The sequence below is a fragment of the Myiozetetes cayanensis genome, unplaced genomic scaffold (assembly GCF_022539395.1).
Source record: "Myiozetetes cayanensis isolate MyiCay16 unplaced genomic scaffold, myiCay2020 scf19, whole genome shotgun sequence".
Classification (NCBI taxonomy): domain Eukaryota; kingdom Metazoa; phylum Chordata; class Aves; order Passeriformes; family Tyrannidae; genus Myiozetetes; species Myiozetetes cayanensis.
The window spans coordinates 14,415,356-14,437,518 of record NW_026087400.1 but is presented as its reverse complement, the minus strand read 5'-3'; the positions used below and the strand labels follow the sequence as shown (position 1 = coordinate 14,437,518).

General features: G+C 57.8%; 1 protein-coding gene across 9 annotated transcripts in view; it reads left to right on the top strand.

Moving 5' to 3' along the window:
• DLGAP4 (DLG associated protein 4) overlaps positions 1 to 22,163 on the top strand; it is a 150,633-nt gene that overhangs the window by 81,381 nt on the left and 47,089 nt on the right. For 6 of the 9 annotated variants that reach the window (XM_050313506.1, XM_050313501.1, XM_050313503.1 and 3 more), the window contains 6 exons: positions 2,934 to 3,976; positions 5,301 to 5,468; positions 10,721 to 10,938; positions 13,962 to 14,076; positions 16,894 to 16,944; positions 18,004 to 18,250. In XM_050313506.1, coding sequence (XP_050169463.1) covers positions 3,026 to 3,976; positions 5,301 to 5,468; positions 10,721 to 10,938; positions 13,962 to 14,076; positions 16,894 to 16,944; positions 18,004 to 18,250 — 1,750 coding nt within the window. In that variant the 5' untranslated portion in view covers positions 2,934 to 3,025. Of the gene's footprint in view, positions 1 to 2,933; positions 3,977 to 4,581; positions 4,636 to 5,300; positions 5,469 to 10,720; positions 10,939 to 13,961; positions 14,077 to 16,893; positions 16,945 to 18,003; positions 18,251 to 22,163 lie in introns of all 9 variants that reach the window. The other 3 variants (XM_050313508.1, XM_050313507.1, XM_050313510.1) reach the window with 3 other exon arrangements.

Genomic DNA, 22,163 nt, shown 5'->3' with positions numbered 1-22,163 from the left:
GAGGCTGGCAGGATGAGGGGCTGTATGTCCTTGCTGAGAGGGTCTGCCCTGTCCTCTGCCCTGTCTTCTCCATGCCCTCAGGATAAGATGATTTAAGGTGGGTTTGTAGAATTTAAGACAATAGAAAAAGGGCAGCATCTCCTAAAACCCACATCCACCACAAAAGTTCAAACAGAGGGAGCAAAATGGACAGTGACGTTGGTTTGCCCAAGTCCCTTGTCATGCAGAGCCCCAGCACAGAAGCTGATCACAGCTGTTGGGGGGGATCCATGCCTGAAAGTGTTCAAGTCCAGGTTGGACGGGGCTTGGAACAATCTGGTCTAGTGGAAGGTGTCCCTGCCCATGGCAGGGGTTTGGAAGGAGATGAGGGATAAGGTACCTTCCAGTCCAAACCATTCCATGATTCACTGATGTATTTCCATCCCCTGCCCAGTGCTGGAGCTGAACTGGATGCAGCACGTCCAAGCCTGCAGGCAGGCAGCTCCCATGCTGCTGCTGTGTACCATGACCAAGAGGAGGCTGCTTCCAGCTGGGGTTTGGGACACACAAAAGTGGCATAAATCAGGCCAGGTCAGTTCACCTGCTTCACTTCAGAGACCTCTGAGCATCAGCAAAGTCTCTGGGAAGAGGAAGGGCAGCCCTGAGAAAACAGGCTGAGGGGAAGGGAAGTAATGGGGCAAGACCAGCCCCTTTCCATGGGCTCAGAGGTGCTGTGCTCACCCTGGCTACGACCATCTGCTGGTCACGCCTTGTCTTGTGATGACCCTGCGTTTCCCCTCTGTGGTGGGAGACAGGCCACCCCCCTGCTGTGGTGCCTGGCTCAGGGCAGGGGGACACACTCTAGGCATTGGGCAGCTGCCATGGGAGACAGCCCTTGCCCAGTCTGTGAACTGAAGGATCATGGATTCGGGGGATTTAGTTTCAAGCTTTTTCATGCATCCAAATTAAAAAGATGGCAGGGAAGAAGCTAATTGGACTTTTCCATTCTGTGACCCCACGTCCCAAGAAAGTGCCATGGATTGCAGAGAGTAATTGAAATGTAAGAAAACAGCTTAATCCATCTTAAAGGGAGATCAGCTGACAGAGGAGGCAGCAAACACAGCATGGTGGGCACCAGGAGCTGGGGGGGCCCCAGCCCTGCCCCAACACACTCCCAGCAGCAGACACATGCCTGGCCAACAAGGAAAGGAATCCCAGAGCTGGAGGGACAGGCAGCAGGATCAGGACCTGTGGTAGGCCAATAGGAGTCCACAGGAGGAGAAAGGAGCAATGAACTCCCTGCCATATGGAAGCGAGTGTCCACCCTTGGCAAGGGCTCACCAGCCTGGGAGAGAGGGAGCTCCCTGCCCTTCCCTGCTCCCGCATTCCTATAATTTCTGCTCCTGCCCCTCCAGAAGCTTCTCTTTCCCTCCTTTCACACTCATTCCCAGCCCCTCAATCTTTCCTCCCTCCCCCTCTGCCTCTCGAGGACCTGAAGGCAGACGAGCCCCTGGCCCCACTCCCCCTCCCCTGCACTTCAGGCCTTCATTGCATGGCACTGATTTACATTTCTTTAATTCAGTTTCATTTTGCTATTTCCTCCCACTATCCCAGGATGCTCCAAGCCCCATCCAACCCAGCCTTGAACACTTCCAGGGATGGGGCAGCCACAGCTTCTCTGGGCAACCTGTGCCAGGGCCTCACCATTGTCACAGGGAAGAATTTCTTCCTAATATCTACTCTAAATCTCTGTTCTTTTAGTTTAAAATTGTTCCCCCTCTCTAGTTGTGTTAAAAGTCACTCCTCCTCTCAAACTAAATGAAAAAGAAACTAAGAAACTAACCTAAAAGGAAATAAGAGTTCATTTATGATTTCAAGTATGTTTTAAGTATGGAAAATCAACTCACTGACTGACAACTCAACTCATATAAAGGTTCATTGATTCTCTTTAAGCAGCCTCAAAAGGTTTGTCATTTTTTCCTGTATAACCCAATGCAGATGAGGATCCCTCTGAGCCAAGCAGGATGGGGTAAGACCACTGGGGAGACCTCCAGTGAGGATCTCCCCTGCCTCCCCTCCCTCTGTCCAGCTGCCCCTCTGCCACCCTGCAGGGATCCTGTACCTGCCAAATGGGCCAGAGGTGGCCAACCCCAGCCCCTTGCTGTGGCAGAGGGGACAGTATCAGGGACTGATGGAAAGGCTTGGAGCGTGACACAGCTCCCCAGGAGTCATGAAGCATGGCAGGAATCATCATCTGAGCAGCAAACAGCTTCTCAGGTCAGGCGCTGAGTGCTCAGAAACACCTCTGCTCTCACAGAGCCACTGACACACTGTGCTCCGGGGTAAAACATGCCACAAGCCTGGCACGGGCTGAGAGGAGGCATTTGCCATCATGTGGTATTAGTGCAGCTGCATGAGCACAGGCTGCCAGCCCTGAGATCCTGGCACCACAGCAACACCGGGCAGAGGATGAGGTGCTCGGCTCGGGGCTGCCTGGGCTCAGTGAGGACCAATGCAGTGTCTGACAACAGGTTTTTCTCCAGCCCCTTCAGCAAGTGGGACAGAGCAGGGATCTGCTGGCAGTACCCTGACAGCTTTTGTCACGCTGCTGGAGAGGAGACTGTTAAATAACCACATGCAGCGTAAGAACCACATGCAGCACTGTTAAGCAGCCTGTGGCTGAGCACTGAGGCACACAGGCACTGCAAATGAAGAGAGAAAGAGAGTGAGTCCTGCTTCTCCTCCTCTGCTGTGCCCTCTTCTCCACACTGCCTGGTCTCATGCCCCTTCTCCTCCTCTCCTGCCATGTCAGCTTTCACCTATCCTGCTTCTCTCCTTTGTTCCATAACCATGGTGGCATTTGCGTTCAGAGCTGGAACAGCCCCCACAGGGATGCCCCCTGGGCTGCCGGAGGGGTTCCCAGCTGGCTCTCAGGATTTGTCCTCTTCCTCCAGGTACAGGGAAGTCTGCGGGGAAGCGGGGCCAGTGCTCCTGCGAGGGGTCTGCCACAGCATCCCTGCGTGATGGTCTAGGAAGCACTGGGACCATGAAGGGCTTAGGAGATAACAGAAGCCGCCACCTCTCTGATAACCTGGACTCCCCTCAAGACTCTCTTTATGCCCCCCAGGACAGGAACCCTTATCTCCTCAGCCCCACTGACTCCTTCACCATGGATCCCCGATTCCCAGCCCAGAACACGCTCCATGGTGACTGTCTCCTTCCACTCAACAACCAGATCTCCAACAGCAGCACTTTCCCCCGCATTCATTACAACTCCCACTTCGAGGTCCCGGATGACAACCCTTTTCCGAGCCATGCCCAAGCCACAAAGATCAACCGCCTGCCTGCAAACCTCCTTGATCAGTTCGAGAAGCAGCTGCCCATCCACAGGGATGGCTTCAGCACCCTCCAGTTCCAGCGGAGCGACACGAAGCACCGGAGCGAGAGCCCTGGGCGCATCCGGCACCTTGTCCACTCTGTGCAGAAGCTCTTTGCCAAGTCCCAGTCTCTGGAGGGACCCACCAAGGGCAACGTGAATGGGAAGAAAGGGGCAGATGATGCCAAGCAAAACCGGAGGAGCAAGAGCAAGGACCGAGCGAAGACCTCCGAGCCCAAGCGCAGGACCAGGTCCAACATCTCTGGCTGGTGGAGCTCAGATGACAACCTGGACAGCGATACCTGCAGCTACCGCAACCCCATGGGGCTGATGACGCTGGGCCGGCAGCCCGATCACAGCCAGCCAAAGTACTTCATGCACGCCTACAACACCATCAGCGAGCACATGCTGAAATCCTCCAAGAGCAATAATGACCTCAAAGTCACCCCTTGCACCAATATCCCCATCAACAACGACTCCAACTACATCAAGCGGGGCTCCTGGTCCACTCTGACGCTCAGCCATGCCCGGGAGGTGTGCCAGAAGGCCTCCGCCACCATCGACAAAGCCTTGCTCAAATCCAAGTCCTGCCACCAGGACTTGGCTTACCACTACCTGCAGGTGGGTGCCGGGGTGGGGCGTGGCATGCTCCATACAGGGAGAGCATGGGATTTCGGGGACACCCTTTCTCTGGGCACCCTATAGCCCGTGTGACCTTATCAAACATCTCCAGATGGTTCAGCTGCCACCTAAGGTCGCATTGCCAGGAGAGGCCTGGGAGGGGCCCCAGTAATAGACCCCCATTCCTCCTTCGGGGATGCTGGTGTACATGGGGTCCATCTCCCACATCTGCATCATTGTCCCAGCATCCCCCAGCCCCTGTGCTGGACCATGGCAGCCTGGGGAAGAGGGGATGTGCCACACCACACCCTCTGCTGTGATCCCCATTTGCTGCAGGCCCCACACATACCCCCACTGCCTGCCCAGACCCTGAAGATGCTGGGGGAAAACTCTTGGGCAGGTGGGTGTGTAGCTGCCCACATGTGGTTGTTCCCAGTGGGTGCCCATGCAGTTGGACATGCCGAGGGGCCGTGTCTCACACTTCACTTGGACACAGCTCCCCAAGGTCCAGCCCTGCTCCCACAGAGACCCCCGCTCCACTGTCCCTCGGGCTGAAGATCCCCAGAAATAACTAACACTTACCCCTTATATCCACGCATCACAAGGACGTGCCAGCGTGCCCAGTAAGCCCCACTCTGCCCAGCTTCCCCGGAGTGCTGGTAGGACCGACAGCTGCCTCACTTGCCCATGTGGAGCAGGGCTAGGGGCAGGGGGGAAATGCCAGCCCCCAGCTTGCATGGCCGTGGCCTGCATGGCTAATGCTAATTTGAAACCCCATCACCAATAGCTCCAGGTCACTGTGGCAAATTCCAAAAGCGGTGCTTGAACAACATGAACCTGGCTGTGCCCTAGAGAGAGGAATGAAGACAAATAAGCCAGGCCTGGATGGGGGGAGAAGGGGACCAATCTGTGTATGTAAATCTCCAGCATCCCTTTAATGCAGAGTTGCCATGGGCTCCCTTGGTTGTGCCCAGCAAGCTTACAAGCTTTAAAGAGCAGTGAGTTATTGAAGCACACTCTGTTTCCAACACTGTTCTGGCCACGGCTGCAAATCAAACTTCCAGGGGACTGAACTCATCAGGAACATCATCAGGAAAAATGGTCTTGGCCTGGTTTCTTTTTCTTTGCCCCCCTCCTTCCAGTGAAGTGTTTGAGGTCAAAGAGTTGCAGCCAAACTCTCCATGGGCCCAGTTCCCCTCTGCCTGCAGAGCCCGTCAGGCAGCTCCAACAGCCCCTTGCCTCTCGGGGTCTGGCCCTGGCTGGGGGTGTGAGGCTGCCCTGGCCATCGTTCCCCCCCATATAATGAGCCTCCATTTCTCGACAGCCTGACGCAGGGCTGTGGGCACAGCTGGGTGGCACGAGCCCGGCCAGCAGCTGGGCAGCCCCACCGCTCGGCTGGGAGGACACGGGTGCCCCGCTGCAGCCGAGCGAGCCCCCACGGAAGTGGGACCAGCCCCTCAGCCCCGGGCCGACCGACGCAGGCAGCGCCCAGGTAGGGATCTTGTATTGAGGGGAAGCTTGTGCCCAGCTCCTTCCCACCCTGACCCTGACCCTCATGGGACCACTGGACAGGGGCAGGAGCCTGTGCCACCAGACCTGGAGCGGGCAGGGAGCAGCCAACAGCCATGGCTGCCATGGCTGGAGGGGCACTGGGGGATTCCAGGGTGCAGCCAACATCCCGAGTGCCCAGGGCAGCCCCTGCAGCCAACAGCATCTCACTAGCAAAGCCAAGACCCCCAGCACCCAGAAAACACGATGTTCTGTGCCCCTGCAAGCCAACAGGTGCTCAGGCTGATCTTGTACTTATGTGAGCCATAGAGATCAGGGCACAGGGCTCAGGAACCTCAAGGTAGCATGGGATGATTGTATCCAAGACCCCTCCTCGACACGGGAAAGGGACTACACTGGTAACGGAGAAGTCATCTCTGCAGCTGGTGTGTGGGAAACATCCTGTCACACACTCCACGGGGCCACAGGACGAGCCCACTCCCTGCATGTGCCACAAGGGGGCACAGAGGCCCTGCCCTGCTGTGGATGGGGCTGTTGCCAGGCAGAAATTCCTGGTGGGTCCCAGAAGTAAAGGGACATAAGGGAGGGCAGGAGGAGTGGGATGGGGACAAACAGGACACCCCAGCCTCCAGTTTGGGCAAGCTCCTCAGGCTATTCACCTCTCCTGCCCCATTTGCAGACTCTGGGTAGTCTTGGGCTTCACTGTGAACTATTGGGGGTTCATGTGATGTTTCCAGGCCCATTCCCATACCCAGACGTTAGAGTTGGTAATCACCCAGCTCGAGGTCCAGCCCTGTCCCATTGTCATCAGGGGTTTCTTGGGATCAGTCCCCAAAGTGACACAGCTCCATTCGTAGAGCAGAGTCCCCAGGGAGGGAGGTTGTGTTCTCCATGCCCCGTTCCCCCATCTCCATGGGCCCCACATGCAGCTGGCAGCACAAGGAAAGAGGCTGAGGGGTCAGGATCCCTATGGCTAGGAAGCTCCTTGGAGTGGGAGATGATCCAGGCAGGGTGTGAGCAGTAGCTGTGGATCCCAGGACCATAGTGAAGGGACGGGCAGTGTCGGGGCTCCCAGGGGACAGTCACCATAAACCTCATGCATCACCTAGATTAGCCTCCCCAACCCCACTTACAGTCAGACCACACCTGAACTTCCTTAGCCCCCAGGACCCCCCAAAATAGTTCATAATCCAGACTGGGTAGCCTGTTCAGTGCCAGCAACTCAGTGGATGCTCACTGCCTCATGCCAGCCCCACCTAGCTGCCATGGAGCAGGAATCAAGCCCAGGGCCTTCCTAGAGGGTGCCCTGCCAGAAGGACAGCTGGGGCCCAAGGGCTCCAGTTTGCTTGCTCAAGGATATGGCTGAGCCCACGGCTGACCCCGAGGGATGCGGCCCTGGAGGGAGCAGCAGTGTGCCCACGTCAGTGGAGCCTGTGCATGGCCCTGCCCGCCGCGCCCGCCCCGCGAGAGCTTGGCAGGGTGTTCCTGTGTGCTGCATGGCCGTGTGTGGCAGGGCTGAGCTGCATGTCAGAGCTGGCACGTGTGTGAATGGAAACACTGTTTGCTCTGCAAGTCTCTTCCTCCAGACCTCCCTGAAACTGTGGGAGCTGTGCAGCTTCTGCACCCCTGTCCAGAGCCCAGGAGTGGAGCCCTCCCCTTCCCTCCACTCCCCCCTCAGTTGGGGGATGCCCATGTGACCCCTTCCCTTTTCTCTCCATGCTCTGCTCGTGGCAGGAGAGCAGCAGAGCCAGACAGTGTTGCTGGTTTGTGATGTTCAGCGTTGTGGCAGCAGCGAACCCCAGTTCTAGCGATGGGCCATGCCTGAATCCCACATGCACTGCATGGCACCACATGGACCACAACTGAGCAGAAGGATGCACATCCCTGCAGCCTGGAAGGTCATCTCTGGTGCCTACTCCTCACCTCCATGCAGCCTCAGGGCAGGTGGATCCCCAAGCCCCCACAAATGCTTGACCTGGGGGTCCTCTTATATCCACCCCCTCCACACCAACCAGAACACCATGGGCAGAACCAAACACACACCTGGGAGAGCAGCAAGAAGGGCAGCAGAGTCCTACTGCCAGTGAGGAGCCTCCAGAGCTGCCCTGGGCCAGGCCTGGGTGCCCTCGAGTCCTCTTGGTCCTGTCTGTGACACATGGGCTGTGCTCAGAGCCCATAGCTGACCTGCCAGGAATGCTGCTGCCATCAAGGGGCCTCAGTGACCAGTGTCAATGTCTGTCCTTGACCACAGGAGCTGCTCTGGGCTCATCATCCCCATCACAGAGCTTCAGACCATGGGACAGGCTCCTCACATCCTCAGGGCCCTGACAGTGCAGAGAAACACCCCAAAAGACCCTGAAGAGTACCCCAAGTACCTGTACTGCTTTTGGAGGTTCCCAAGGGCACCTGCTTGTCTTTTCAGGTGTGACACTTACGAAACATTTATCCTGCACTCTGTCCCACAGGAGCAAGAGCTCCCTGTGGACTCTGTATGCAGGCAGAGGTGGGACACAATCCAGACTGGGGTAGGGGATTCAGAGGGTGTCCTGCCAAGCATCTTCCTTCCCCTTGACTGCTGAACTGGAATGTGGAGCCCCCTGAGAGCTGTGTCTTGCTGTCTTGCCAAAGTGAAAAGCAGAGGAAAGGCAGGGAAAGGAGAAATAAGGCAGCTCGGTGAGGATCAGGGGGCTGTCCCAGTGCCGCAGGGAGGGCTGTCCCTGGGAGAGGGACAGAATCTGTACAGGTCAGGCAGTGCTGGGGGCTGCCTGGCTCATGGGCTGCACCAGCAGAGACACACTGAGAGGGCCGGAGGCCAGGAGGCAAATGCACCAGCCCTGGTGAACTGAGCAGCCCCCAGCCCCTGCCCTCGAGCAGCAGCACTAGAGTAGCCACAGCAGCCTTAATGCCCCCACTGTCCTGGGCTGAGCCCAGCACCCCTCACTGCCCCACACCATCCAGCGTTTGCCCCTGCACAGGGCACAGCCATGCAGTCCCTGGTCTGCTGAGCAACCTAGCTGCTGGCAGACTCTGCCCTCCTCCTCCAGGCCTCTCCCCGCCCCAGCCCCACCTGCCCCCGCCCCAGCCCCGTGTTAGTCCAAGACCCCCATAGGCAGGAGCTGCAGCTTCCCCCGAGGAAAAGGCAAGCAGCCAAATGCAGTCTCCAGTCAGACCTGACACAAAGGTAATGGGTATTAAAGTGCTTTCTCAAGGCCCTTGTCTCCTTTAGGAACAGTGCCAGACATCCCAGTGGCCTGTTGGGATCCCTCCCGTGGCAGGACTTAGCTGGGGCCCATGCAGTCCCTCCTGGCCAGCCTCAAGGCCACCAGTGTGGACAGAGGCTGGGGCAGAGGCAGTGCTCACAGCCAGCAGGGAAAGGTCTCTAGGCTCTTTTCCTACATTTGTAGGAATGTGATGAAAACACCCCCAGCCCCTGAGCTGGGCATTCAGCAGCAGCCAGCCTGGGAGCTACAGCCAAGCACAAAGATTCCAGGAGGCAGGGTAGAAAGAGATGGGAAAACCCACACCAGCAGCAAGTGGGGCCAGGGAGGCCTGGCCAGGTGTGAGTCTCACATGGAAGACTCACTCCCCATTAGTCCCCACCTGGATCTCACACACCTGCATCAGCCCTGGCTCTGTGTTCCACAACCCCCGGTAATGCAGGTGCTGGGTCATGGGCACACTCCTGACAAGAGCCCCATCACCCACAGGCTGTTTGAGCTTTGTTCCACACCTTGCCTTCTCCTGAACACATAGAGAAGGCAGCAGGATGGCAGGACACAGGCTGAGCTTCTGCTCCCTTGGGCGTAAAGAGCCCTTGGGGTGAGCTGAGGTGTTGTGTGAGGATTGAGCCTGGACACAGCCCAGGCCCTCCCAGGAGCACGAGCAGCCACTACCTGAGGATCTAAACCTCACCAGAAGATGCTGCACCCCAAAAGCATCAGGCAGACCCTCAGACTGGCCCTGGCTTCCACAGAACATACCTGCAGTGAACAGGGTGGGAAAAGGCACCACACAGTATTTAACAGCTCTGGCTCATCACAGTTGCAGCACAGCTCTGCATCCCTAGAGCACCGGATGAACACCGGCGGCTTAATCCCACGGCTCCCTGGGGATCTGGGCAGATCCAGCAGCTCCATCCAGCACAGCCAATGTGGATGCTCCTCAGCAGCATGAGCTGTGATCAGCACAAGACCCATTGCTGCTGCCCATGGCACCCACCCAACCTGCTGCTCCCCCAGGCAGACTGAGTGGCCTCAGGCCACCCTGGGGTCAGCATAGCATGGACATGGCTGCACCCTCACATCTGTCTTTGCTTCTCCCTGGCCTCATCACTCAAGGGCAGGACAAAGGCCAGCAGCAATCTGAGTGAGCCACAAAGCCAAGGCTTGCTCCTGGCAACTCGAGCTTCCCCATCTTTCTCCTTACCTGTCCCACACCGTGCGTGGCTCTTGTCCTGGTCAGTTCTGGGCACCTTGGCTCTGCCTCCAGTCCCGCACACAAACCCTTCACAGGATGGGCAGGTGGGGTGTTGGCTACTGTGGTTGCTCAGTGCTTCAAGCCTCCAGTGGGGCCATCAGCTCACCCATCTCTAGTGAGGGAACAAGAGACCATGTCTGACTCAAATTAGTTGTGGAGTTGCCATCTTAGTAGAGTTAGAAGCGATTCTCTTGCCGAAGGTGCTGCTCATCTTTGTGCAGAGAGGCCAGCACAAGGTCTGTGTGCCTGAGCTGCTCCAGAGGGACTTGTGAGAGCCTGACTTGGCTTCAGAAATTAATTTCAGCCACTCAGAGTCACATTCAACTCAGGAATCTAAAAGGGTGTTAGATCCTGTCTGGGCTTTGACTCACAAGTCCTGCTCTACAACAGCCCTTTTGTGTTCAATGACATGGTCTATGTGATGAACACCCATGTCTACTCCTGTCCCAATGCCCCACACAAACCCTCCTCCCTCCCAATTACGTCTGGCATTGTGCAGCTTGGATTGGCTGTGTGAGCATGTCTGGGGTGGAGGTGGTCTGCAGCAGCAGGGGGAATGGCTGTGATGTGCTGAAACAGAAGCCACCAAACCCAGGGCTGTCTGGCATGAAATGGTAAGGGAGGGTCATAAAGGAGTTGTGTTGCTCGTTCCCACTGCACTCCAGTGGAAGGTCCAGCAATCCCCCCAAGTCCCCATGATCCCACTGGTCCAAGAGGTGCCATCCCTCACATCTGCTCATGCTCTCCTTTCTCCTGTAGGTGCCTCAGGGGGAGTGGAACAACACGCTGTCCAGGGACAAGGACAGCGAGATCCCGTGCCGGCGCATGCGGAGCGGGAGTTACATCAAAGCCATGGGGGATGATGATAGTGAAGACTCAGAAAACAGCCCCAAACCATCCCCAAAAACTGCAGCTCGGAGGCAGAGTTACCTCAAGGCCACCCAACAGTCCCTGAGTGAGCAGAGCACCACACAAAGGTAATGCTGGAGCTCCTCCAGGAGCTCTGCACGGGTCCCAGAGCAACCTCTGGAGCAGCCCTTGGGGTCTGGCCAGCAGCAGCACCCCACAGAGGCCCCAAGTGGGGATCAGAGCCCAGCAGGGCTCCTGCACCCCAGCTCAGGCTGCCCACAGGGCAGACATGAAAAGTGGGACAGGAGGAGATGTGGCAGAGGACTGGAGAGAGCTCCCCATCCTGGTGACTCCAGATAGCCCTGGCATTCGAAGCTGCTCCAGGTCCCTGTCCGCTCAGTGATGGGGAGAGCACTTCTCTGATTGGAGCTGTGCTGATTTCCTCTCCAAGCATCTTCTCCTCTGGGGGAGTACAGAGGTCCCAACCCCATGATGCCACTTGGACATGGAAGCTGCTGACCCAGCATGGCTCAGGACACTTGGCACACAGCCCAAGGCCCACTGGGACTGTGACAGCTGCTTTACTCCACAGGTGTCCCAAGGACCCTGTGACCAGCCAGAAAATTTGCACACTGGACTGGGTGATATCCTGAGGCCAGGAGAGAGAAGCTGAGAGGTTAGGGACCAGGCATTGAGGAAGGAAGACCCACAGTGGTTTGACCCAGCCACACAGGAGAACCAGGGGAACACAGCAGTTTTGCTGGGCCAGAAGGTGGTCCTGCAGGACAGGAGGTGTGTGGCCCATGACCGGTGGTGATGCTGTACTGTGTCCTCACCAGCTGCTCCACTTCCCAGGGCAAGGCATCTGGAGATGTCAGTGTTTTGGGTGCTGCAGCTTGGGAGGTGTGAGTGGTACGGAAGGGCAGGAAGAAGCAGGAGCCATCGCAGATGAACTCCTGAGGCTCAGCAGGCAGAGGGAAGCTGGGTGCAGGCAGTGTGGGGACCCCTCATGGAGGCTTCAGATTGAGGTCAGATGCTGCTTTCTGCTGAGAGATGGTGACAAAATCAACTGTCGGGAGCCTGCTCTGGATCCATCCCTATTCCGAGCCTTCACATCCACCTTAGAGGAGCAGAAAGGGGTCATGGGGTCTCTGGTGTGAAATACCTACATGGAGGGGCTGGGGTTCCTCATTGCCCATCCAGACCATGTCCATCCGGATCTGAGATGCCTTAAGCGCTGGGCTCAGCCCGAGCACGGGACAGTGCTGGGAAAGTTCTGGGGAGCGCGGGGGGTCGGGGCCGCAAGGATGCGGCTGTGGGAAACGGGGGGCCCCAGAGGGCTCCGGTCAGGGTTCGTCCCGGCTGGAGCTCTGCCGGGGGCAGGACCCTTCGGGGCTAAGGGGGCTCTGCAGTGGGGCCTTGCCCGGGACGGAGCTGGGGCTGGAGCCGGGGACGGAGTCGGGGCAGGAGCCGGAGCCAGGGCTGGAGCCGGGGCCGGAGCCGGGGCTGGAGCGGAGCCGGGGCTGGAGCCGGGGCCGGAGCCGGGGCTGGAGCGGAGCCGGGGCTGGAGCGGAGCCGGGGCAGGAGCCGGGGCCGAAGCCGGGGCTGGAGCCGGAACCGGAACCGGGGCTGGAGCCGGGGCCGGAGCGGAGCGCGGCCGCCACCTGCTGACCGGCCCTCGCCGCCCGTCGGGGAGCCCCGGGCTCCAGCAGCCGGGGGACACCGGAATGTGGCTGGGACAGGGAGGGCCCCAGGGACAGCCAGAGCCAGGGCAAGGCACAGAGCAAGGAGCTACGATCCGTTCCTTCGTGAGTGCCTCTGTCCCTCCGTGGTCTATTGGCCGCTGTCTGTGACTCAGTTTCCCCGCGGACAGGCTGCGAGGGCAGGGCAGGGTGAAGGCCGGTGGGATGGTACGGGGAGGGGATGCTGCCTGTTCCAGGACACCGCTGGCTTATGAGGTGAGCTCACAGACAAAGGATTGTCAGCATGAGGGAAACGTGTCAATCAGTGGAGAGCACAAGGCTTGGGGCTTCACATGGCCTTCACAGGGCTCTGCCCTGCCCTCAGCTCCGCTGTCCCCCAGGCAAGTTACAGACAGACCTCTGCACCCACGGCTGTGACAGATGTGGGGGAAGCAGCACTAAAGGGGCCTCTGTCAGGACCAGAGGCCCTTCCAGAAAATTCCAACGGGAAAGTCCCCATAGCTCTCCCAGGTTTGCATGGCTGACCACGTCTTACACCTTGTCCATCCAGTCAGTGACAAGGACCCTTCACACAGGGTCTCGTGGTGGAAGAGACGAACAGGGGAGTTCATCCTTCCCACACCCCTCCTCTTCCTCCTGCATCCTTCCATATCCCTCCAGCCCCTGTGTGCCTGGATCTGAGCTGAGACCATAGCTGTGGTCTGCGTTGTGTTGGGCTTGGTGACAGCCCTGATCTCCTGCACAGAGGCTGCTGCCAAGCCCCAGGACCTGGAGACAGAGTTTCTCTCACAGTCTGCAGCAAAGGTGCTCTGGAAATATTGTCCCTTTGCTCCTGCAGCATTGTCATTCCAGGCTGGCTCCCCTTGGACTTCTTCTAGATAATTTTTTGGGTTCCTCTACACAAATTTTTATACCTCTATTTATCCATGTATCTATATAGATACATGTGCACGTGTGTGTGTATATGTATATATCTTGCAGATGTTTCCAGTTGCAAAATCCACAAAACACCATTTAAAAGTAATTTCTCACCCTACCTCTCACTCCCTTCCCACCAGTCCAGGCAGTGCTGTGACTCTGGAGGCTGGCACAGATCCCATGTGCTCCTTGGAGTTCAGCTGGACTGACCTGGTATCTGCAGTGCATTCCTGGGGTTAGTGTGACCCGAAATCTTGTCCCCTCTCCTTCTACTGCACCCAACAACCCTTCACCTGTGTGTCAGGCATTCCAGGGGCTGGCAAGGTGAGGAAGTCCTTCCTTCTACTCCAGGGACCAAGCAGTGGACGTGGTATCCGGCATCGTCTCCGTGCTGCACAGTGCCTGGCAGAGGGGCCATAGGCAGGGGTGATCTGGCCATAGGCAGGAGGGGCTCTGGCTCTGCTCCAGCAGAGCCCCAGCACTGCCTCTATTGTGGGGTCACTCCTCACATCCTCCGTCTCTGCTGGCAGGAGCCTGGACCGCCTGGACTCTGTCGAGATCCTCCTACCTCCGAAGTTCCCGACCTGGGAGGAAGAATACAACCAGATCTCTGACAGCGTCAATGAGTCCAGCTGCATCAACCAGGTGAGGTGCTGAAGTGCTGACCGGCTCTGCCAGCTCAGCCTGGCAAGAGAGAAGGCCAGCTCAGGGCAGAGGGAGCATCATCTTCTTTCCCCTTCAAAACAAGGCACTGGCTGCACTCCAGGAACTGCACAGGCTGTTCCCTGGCAGCTTTACCAAAGTGTCAAGGCCAGCTCCTTAATCATGATTCATATTAGACCTCCTTCCTCCAGCTTTGCCTCCTCTCACACTGCTGGTGGAGCCAGAGTTGTTCTGCCACAGGTATGGTGGCCCAGAGTGGTGCCCCACAACACTGGGTCAAACTCAGGGCTGCTCCAGGTGCAGGGTCCCACCGTGTCACCCCCTGGAAGCCACCTGCAAGGCTGTCCAACCCTGCTGCAAACTCCTCATGCCCAGTGGGTGGGTGCAGAGCCTAGGCCAACCTCACCTGCTGGTGTCCAGCCTGGGACACTGCAGCACTGGGTCACCAGGGACAGTCACCCTGCTCAGCTCAGGACCTCATCCCTCATGCAGCAGACTGGACCCAGAAACAAGGTGCTTTTAATTCATGAGGCTGAACTCCCAGCTAGCTGGGGCTGTCTCTCTTGGATATTCCTGGGCCCTGTGGGATTGGCAAAGCCAAGGATGCCTGTGAGGTGCTGGTAGTGGGTGGCAAACACCTTGTCACAGGGTGGACTCATGCCCTGACCCCTGACCCCCCAATTCTCATGTCTGGAATGCAGCTGATGCAGACTGGGTTTAATTCCCTACACAATGGTCTTGGGATTAGTCTGGAGCTCTTCCTGGCTCAGGTGGCTCTAAGACAGCTGCCTCACAGGCCAGGAGATAACTTGTGCCAGGGAAAGCCTTTGCAGAGGTCTCATGTGCTTATCTCAGCTCTTTCACTGTGTGGGTGAAGGTCCCAGGGCAGGAATGGCTCCATAGGCTTCACCCAGCAGGTCCACTATTGCCCTGGGCCTCTGTCATGCCCCATCTCTGTTCACACATGTCTTCTGGGAACATGTGCCCACACAGGCCTGCCCTGTCTGTGAGCACTGACCACAGGCAGCAGCACGAGGAGGGGTTACAGCACTGGAGTGGGCACCAGGAACCCAGGGATGAGGGGGGCTGAGCACTGTGTATCCTGCCAATGTTCCCCTCCAGGTGTGTGGGGCTCTGAAGCCTCCTCTGGCCCAACCCAGCCCCTCTGACTCCATGGCTGGCACCTCCTGCTGTCCCAGAGCAGTTGGAGCCTTTGGAGGAGAGTTTGGGAGGAGCACAGGGCATTGCTGGGCAAACCTGTTCCCTGTGGTCAGGCTCGTCCCTTGTGCAGCAGCAGCAATTGGTGGGTGTCTCAGTGCACAGAGGGCATCAGGACCATTGTGTCCTTGTCCTTTGCATGTCAGTCCATGCCTGAAGCCAGGTCTCTGCAGAAGACAACGGGTCTATGCTCTCTCCATGTTTAGAGCTTCTGTTCTGCAGCTGAGTGCAGCACCCTGTGGAGTCATCAGAAGGGTCTTGGAGCTGAATGGTCTGAGATTCCCATGACGTGCCAGGAGCTGCCCAGGCAGCCACCCAGAGACAGACTGGTGGCACTGGGACACTGGGGGAACACCAACTGCCACAGCACCTGCTCAGACATGGTGCTGCTGCCATCACATGCACTCTGCCACTGCCCTCCAAATCCCAGAGAGTTCAGCTCCAGCTGGTTGGGATTGAGAGACCTCCTATGAACTGCATGTCTGTTGATCCAGGATGGAGATGGTTCAACCACTAGTGTCAGTGCCAGAGGCAGTTCCACCCCTACCCTCACCTTTGTGTGACCTCCAACACCTTTCTTGTGTGTCCAACCAGACCCCAGTGTTCTCCCACACAGAATTATCCCCTGCTCTGACAGACAAGTCTCCTCTGCTTGGTTTTGTCCCCACTCGGCTCCACCTTGCAGACCTCTGGCAGCTGGGGATTCACCAGGTGTGCATGTCAGGATGCCCCTGTCATACCAAGGTGATCCGAGAGAGCCAGCTGGTGACCCCAGCACTGCCAAGCCCCACTGTGCAGACGGGCCAGACTATCCCCCAGAGTACACTTTGAACCTGGATTCTTCCCAAGATGGGTCATCTTGGGCATGAGCAGAGTAGGTCATGCAGGGCAGAGCCCAGAGAGTGGATGTGCTCTGCAGACTTGGGAAGCAGAGGAAGTGGCATTTCTCCCCACGGGCAGTGCATCAGGGTCTATCCACATGCCACGTGTGTGCCGTAGCTTTGCTGTGGTGGGAAGGCAGTTCAGCTTCTGTGTGGCTTCTTCTGGCTCGGGGTCAGCAGAGACAGCAGCGAGGTGGCCAGTCCAGCCCATGAGGGGGAGGGACAGTTTCCCTGACATGGAGCACGCATGGAGCACACTGGCTCTGTGGGCTGCAGGGGCCCATCGCTGCTCCTGGCCATGCTGGGGGCTTCCCAGAGGTGCTCACTGGGAACCACACCAGCCTTGTCCAGCTGTCCATGTGTGCCAAGGGGTGTCCCAGCACTGTGTGTCCGCAGTGTCCCCTGTGTATATACATGGATATATAGTGCATACAGCAGGCTGAAGGTGTCAGCAGCTTCTCCTATGGTTGAGATGTCCTGTGGAGCTTTGCTGTGCTGTGTCCATGCCACTGTGTGAGGGGCCTGTGCAACACCTCACTTGGCAACTTATGAGCTCTGAAGTTTGTACTGAAGTGTCAGCACTGGTGGCCCCAGAGAATGAGTCACCCCCTCCTCTTGTCCTCAGTCCCTGTGCAGTGACTGTCTGTGTGAGGGGCTCCCCTGTTCTTGACCTTTAACCTTCTCCAACTCTTTCTTCCAGATGTTTGGACCCCCCTCACTTATCCCTCAGATATTTACCCATGGAGAGCAGGTATTGTCCCGCTGGCGTTTCCCTCATCCTTCCTCATGGAGCTTTCTCGGGTCAGTGGGGACACCCACGGCGGGGTGTGAGGCAGCCTCTGGGGTCAGCCCATGCCCAGGTCAGCAGCAGAAGGAAGAGGAAAAGAGGAGGAGAAGGAGACAGCAGGCACTGCAGGGCAGATGGAGAGTTTGGTCCTGGCCCCAGCAGGGGCTTAGGCACTGTCAGTTTTAGAGGGGAAGCAGATGAACTTCTTGAGCCAATCTCATGGAGCTCAGATGCCAAAGCTGGGCAGGATCAATTGTCCTTGAGTGTCAGAAGAAAGAAACAGCCAGGAGAGATAGAAGTGGGCAACAGGGCCAGTCTCAGCATCTCTCATTTTTATTTCAGAATGGTCTGCTCTGGGCTGACTCTGGTTTGATCTGGCTGAGCTTCTCCCAAGTCCAGGTTTCCCCAGCTACTGCCATGGGAGAGCAGAGCAGGGCTGGGGGCACTGGGAGGGAGGTGGGGGCGGTAGCAGAACTGCCCCTGCCCAGCCTACTGCAGTCGGCTGCCGAGCCCTCTCCTGGCCCTCACTGCAGACAAGGCTGGAATGGGTTCTGAGGTGCCACCCAGACCCACCCCAGGCAGCCTGTCCCTGGGCAAGGGTGGGGCCTGTCCCCCAGCCCACACCTCCCCCTTTCTCTCTCCCCATCTCCCCCCATCAGGAGCTAGCCTGCCCTGCTGGGCTCTCGCTGAGACTGGGGTCTCCCACCTGTGCTGGGACAGGGGGACCTGGCAGAGGCTGGACTAGGATTTTAGCCCCACGTGCTCTCAGCCTCACCATCAGGGCTGAGGGATGTTTCACAGGCACTGCTATGGTAAGTCTCTCCTAATCCACAAGCACGGACCCTCTCACCTCAAGGAGAGAGCCCGGGCACCTTGCACCGCAGCAGCACCAAGCGCTGCACCTCCCGCATCCCCTGCCACGAGCAGGACCACGCAGGAGCGGCAGCAGGGCGAGGAGCAGGAGGGAAGGGAAGGGCGGCCCAGAGGCAAGGGATGACTGGGGCTGCCCCTCTTCCCGTGCAGGCACCCGAGCCAGAGCTGGTGGAGCAGTACGAGGCGGTCTGCGACTCGACCTACAGCGAAGCCGAGTCGGCGGCTGCGGAGGTGCTGGACCTGCCTCTGCCCAGCTACTTCCGATCCCGGAGCCACAGCTACCTCCGCGCCATCCAGGCAGGCTGCTCCCAGGAGGAGGACACGGGTTCCGTCCGCTCCATCTCCCCGCCACAGACGGGCAGCCTCAGTGGCAGCAGGACCCTGCCCACCAACAGCAGTGAGTGCCGGTCGCAGTGAGGGGCCAGGGGACGGGGCGGAGGCGGGGGGAGGACAGGGGACAGGGCACACTGCTGTTGGCCGCCCGGGAGCTGTCGAGCATGCGAGGCGCTGGGATCAGGTTCCTGCATCCCCAGCCATGGCCGTCCATGACTTTTATGGGGGCCTGCTCTGTGCTGGAGAGAGTGGCCAACAGCTGCAGGTCCTGGAATGACAGACAGGCTCTGGGTTCTGCACCAAAAGAAATGTCAGCAGGAAGTCAAGGGAGGGACTTCTCCCCCCTCTACTCTGCTCTCATGAGACCCCCGGCGCAGGGCTGCCTCCAGCTCTGGGGTCCCCAACATCAGAAGGACACGGAACTGTTGGAGCAAGCCCAGAGGAGGCCATGGAGATGCTCTGAGGGCTGAAGCTCCCCTGCTCTGGAGCTAGGCTGGGAGAGCTGGGGGTGTTCTGCCCAGAGAAGAGAAGGCTTCAGGGAGACCTTAGAGCCCCTTCCAGTGCCTAAAGGGGCTCCAAGAGAGCTGGAGAAGGACTTGGGATGAGGGTCTGGAGTGACAGGGCAAGGGGGAATGGTTTCCCACTGCCAGAGGGCAGGGTGAGATGGGATACTGAGAAGAAATATCACAATGTGAGAGTGCTGAGGCCCTGGCAAGGGTTGCCCAGAGAAGCTGTAGCTGCCCCATCCCTGGAAATGTTACAAGGCCAGGTTGGACAGGGCTTGGAGCAACCTGGGCTAGTGGAAGGTGTCCCTGCCCATGGCAGGGGGATGGGACTAAGTGATTTTTAAGACCCCTTCCAACTGAAACCATGCTATGACTCCATGCTGGGATCTGTCTGGCATGGCTGGCACAGCCTGTAGAGGTCCAGGAGAGCTCCATGTCTTTGTTCAGTCAAGCCAAACCTGAGCCTGAGTGCTGCAGCTGGACCCCCCTCTGGGATCCCCACCTTGCCCAGAAGCACTGGCCTCCCTCTGTGCCCTAATCCCTCCAGGGCTATGGGGGCAGGGGAACCTGCAGCACAGGCAGCAGCCCTGCTGCCCTGCACTAGGAATAGCATCCATCCTCCTCCTCACCACAATGCAGCTCTCATTACTCCAATCCAGGCTGCTGTTGGCAGGTTTAACCTCTCTACGAAACTCTTGGGAACAAAACTCCATCAGGGATTGCACCATCTTCCCCAGCATCTGAGGGTATGCAATGTCTGCAGCCCCATCAGCCAGAGACAGGAACTGGGGCTGGGCAGAGGGAGGGCAGAAGGTGTCTGCCTCCATTCCTCAGTGATGGAGGTGTGACAAGGCTTTGGGGCTCACCATGAACTTCTTTGCAAGTTCTTGCACAGGCAGGACTCCTGGAAACAAGTCTTTCTAATCAGAGCTGGGGAAAAAGACAACTGGTGAGAATTTGCCCCCTCCATATCCACAGGATTTGTGATTTTGCCCAGCAGAGCCGCAGGCAGGTCTGACCCTGCCCAGGAGCCCAGGCAGCCTGGATCTGAGCTGATCATGGGGCTCCTGTGCCATCCAGGTGCCAGTCCAGCTGCACACCGAGGAGGAGGAGCAGTGCTGGGCTGGGTTTGGAGTCCAGTCCCTTCCCCTGCAGGCAGAGTGACAGAGGTGACAGGCAGACAGCATCACCCTAGTGCACCCAGCCCTGGGGCTGCTACCTAGACACTAGCCTCAAAATCGTCTACACTGAGGTCCTGGCAGTTCATTTCTTGTCTGGACTGACTCCAACTGCTTTCTTTCCCATCAGAGCAGCCATGTAGGTGTCTGACAAATCAACTCCTATTTTCCCCTCACCATGGATGGAGACTCCATTGCAGCCTTCCAGTATCTAAAGGGGCTTATTAAAAAAGAGATAGAGGGACTTTTTTACACAGGCAGATAGTAATAGGTCAAGGGGAAATGGTTTTAAGCTAAAAGAGGAGAGATTTAGATTGAATGTTAGGAAGAAGTTCTTTACTCAGAGGTTAGTGGGGCCCTGGCACAGGTTGCCTAGAGAAGCTGTGGCTGCCGCATCCCTGGAAGTGTTCAAGGCCAGGTTGGACAGGCTTGGTCTAGTGGAAGGTGTCCCTTCCCATGGCAGAGGTTTGGAACTGGGTGAGCTTTAAGGTCCCTTTCAACCCAAACCATTCTGTGACTCTATGATGACAGATAGTGAGACCCTAGCATCCCTGGCTGTGGGGTAAGAACAGGTCTTCTGATGAGTTTCAAGGAACTAATGAGCCTTCCTGAGCCCCAGAGCCCAGCAGCCCTGTGCTGAGCCATTGCAGTTATCCTTGGCTGCAGATACACACCAGGTATCTGCAGCCAGGGATGCCTGGAGGCCGGGATTATTCATCCCATCTCTTGAATAGGGGAGCCCCTGGTGGTCTAGTGGTTAAGGGCGCGGCACTGTCACTGCCGAGGCCCGGGTTCGATTCCCGGTCAGGGCCACTCCCAGGCAGGTGGGGCTCGTTAGCCCTTAAAGGCAACCCATCTACGTCCTAAGGACCTCGCTGCCACCGTCCAAGCTCGCTTGGCCCCGGCAGATGAACCTTAGGATTAAAGGGTGGGCTCAGTTCCGCGCACACTGTGTCTCACCTAAAAAAAAAAATCCAATGCGCAGGCTGGAAGGTGTAAAGACCTTCCCCGGATCTTCGCTCACGAAGACTGGCCATTATTATTATCTTGAATAGGAATTACTATTAGGGACAAGAGCCTGGTCTCTCCCTCCCGTGTTAGTCGGGACTGACTCCATGCCCCAGGGTCAGGGTGAGGCTGTGCACAACCCTGTTCTGCTGGTTTCTCTCCAGCCCAGCCATCTCTCCCATCAGGCTGCTCCCGGTTCCACAACAGTGCAGGGCTCTTTACCAGATGCCTGGCCAGACCTGGCTGTACCACGGGCCGAGCACTCCCCTTCCCTCCTCCCCACATGGCCAGAGCAGCCAGCACCTCTGGGATGACTGGGGGCTGCCTGCACTCCCTGTCAGGACCACTCTGCCCTCCCGCAGTGCTGCCCCAGGCACTCAGCACACAGGTGGGAACCAAGGAAGGCAAGTTCTTTGCCCCAGGATATAATTTTGCCAGGACGCTGAGGTCACTGGCTCAAGACAGCAAGAAATGGCAAGGACTGTTCAGACCCCACAGTGCTGGGAAAGCCCAGAAAGAAGGAGATGCAGAGCTAGGTTTCTGTCTCATCCAAAAATGAGCTGATGCTGGCTCCTGCTGTGGGGACCAGCACCACCCCGGCCCAGGGATGACTTTGGCACATCCCGTGCCAAAGTAGGATCTGCAGCAGTGGCTTCAGTCCTGGGTCCATGTGTCTCCTGGAAAATCTGTGCATGGGCTGCACATGGAGATGCTGCCTCTGCACATGGCTCCTGCAGGCCTGGGCAGAGCCAACAGGTCCAGCTGTGGGAGCTGCAGTGTAGGCAGCCACTGTATTCTCTCTGCAGCATTTCAGCTGGTGTGGGGCGGGTGGCAGCACACCCTGGAGAGGTGCTCAAGGAAGTTGCCAGGTTCTATTAGCTTTCCATTATGCTTCAAGTCATTTGATCTGCATCGCTTTGCATCATTTTCTCCAAGGCAGCCTGTGTCCTTCTCGGCTCCAGCCAGCCATGGTGCTCCGGGTGAGGCTTGGATGGAACACAAGGTGTGAGGCGCTGAGGGCTCCCATCCCAGGAACAGTTCTGGGAACTGGTTAGAAAAGGTGACACCTTGGTGTTTCTGAACACTGCAGTGCCTGGACATTGTGCCAGGCAGATGCCAGAGCAGGTGGGAGGAATCCAGCACCTCATCAGGGCTGTCCTGTGCTGCTGGCCGTGTGGAGGCAGCAAGACCTGTCCCCACAGGGACACCAGGGTCAGGTCCAGGGGGGATGGTGGCTCTTGGCACAAGCGATGGGACGTTCAGAGCAGCCTCAGCACATCTGCTG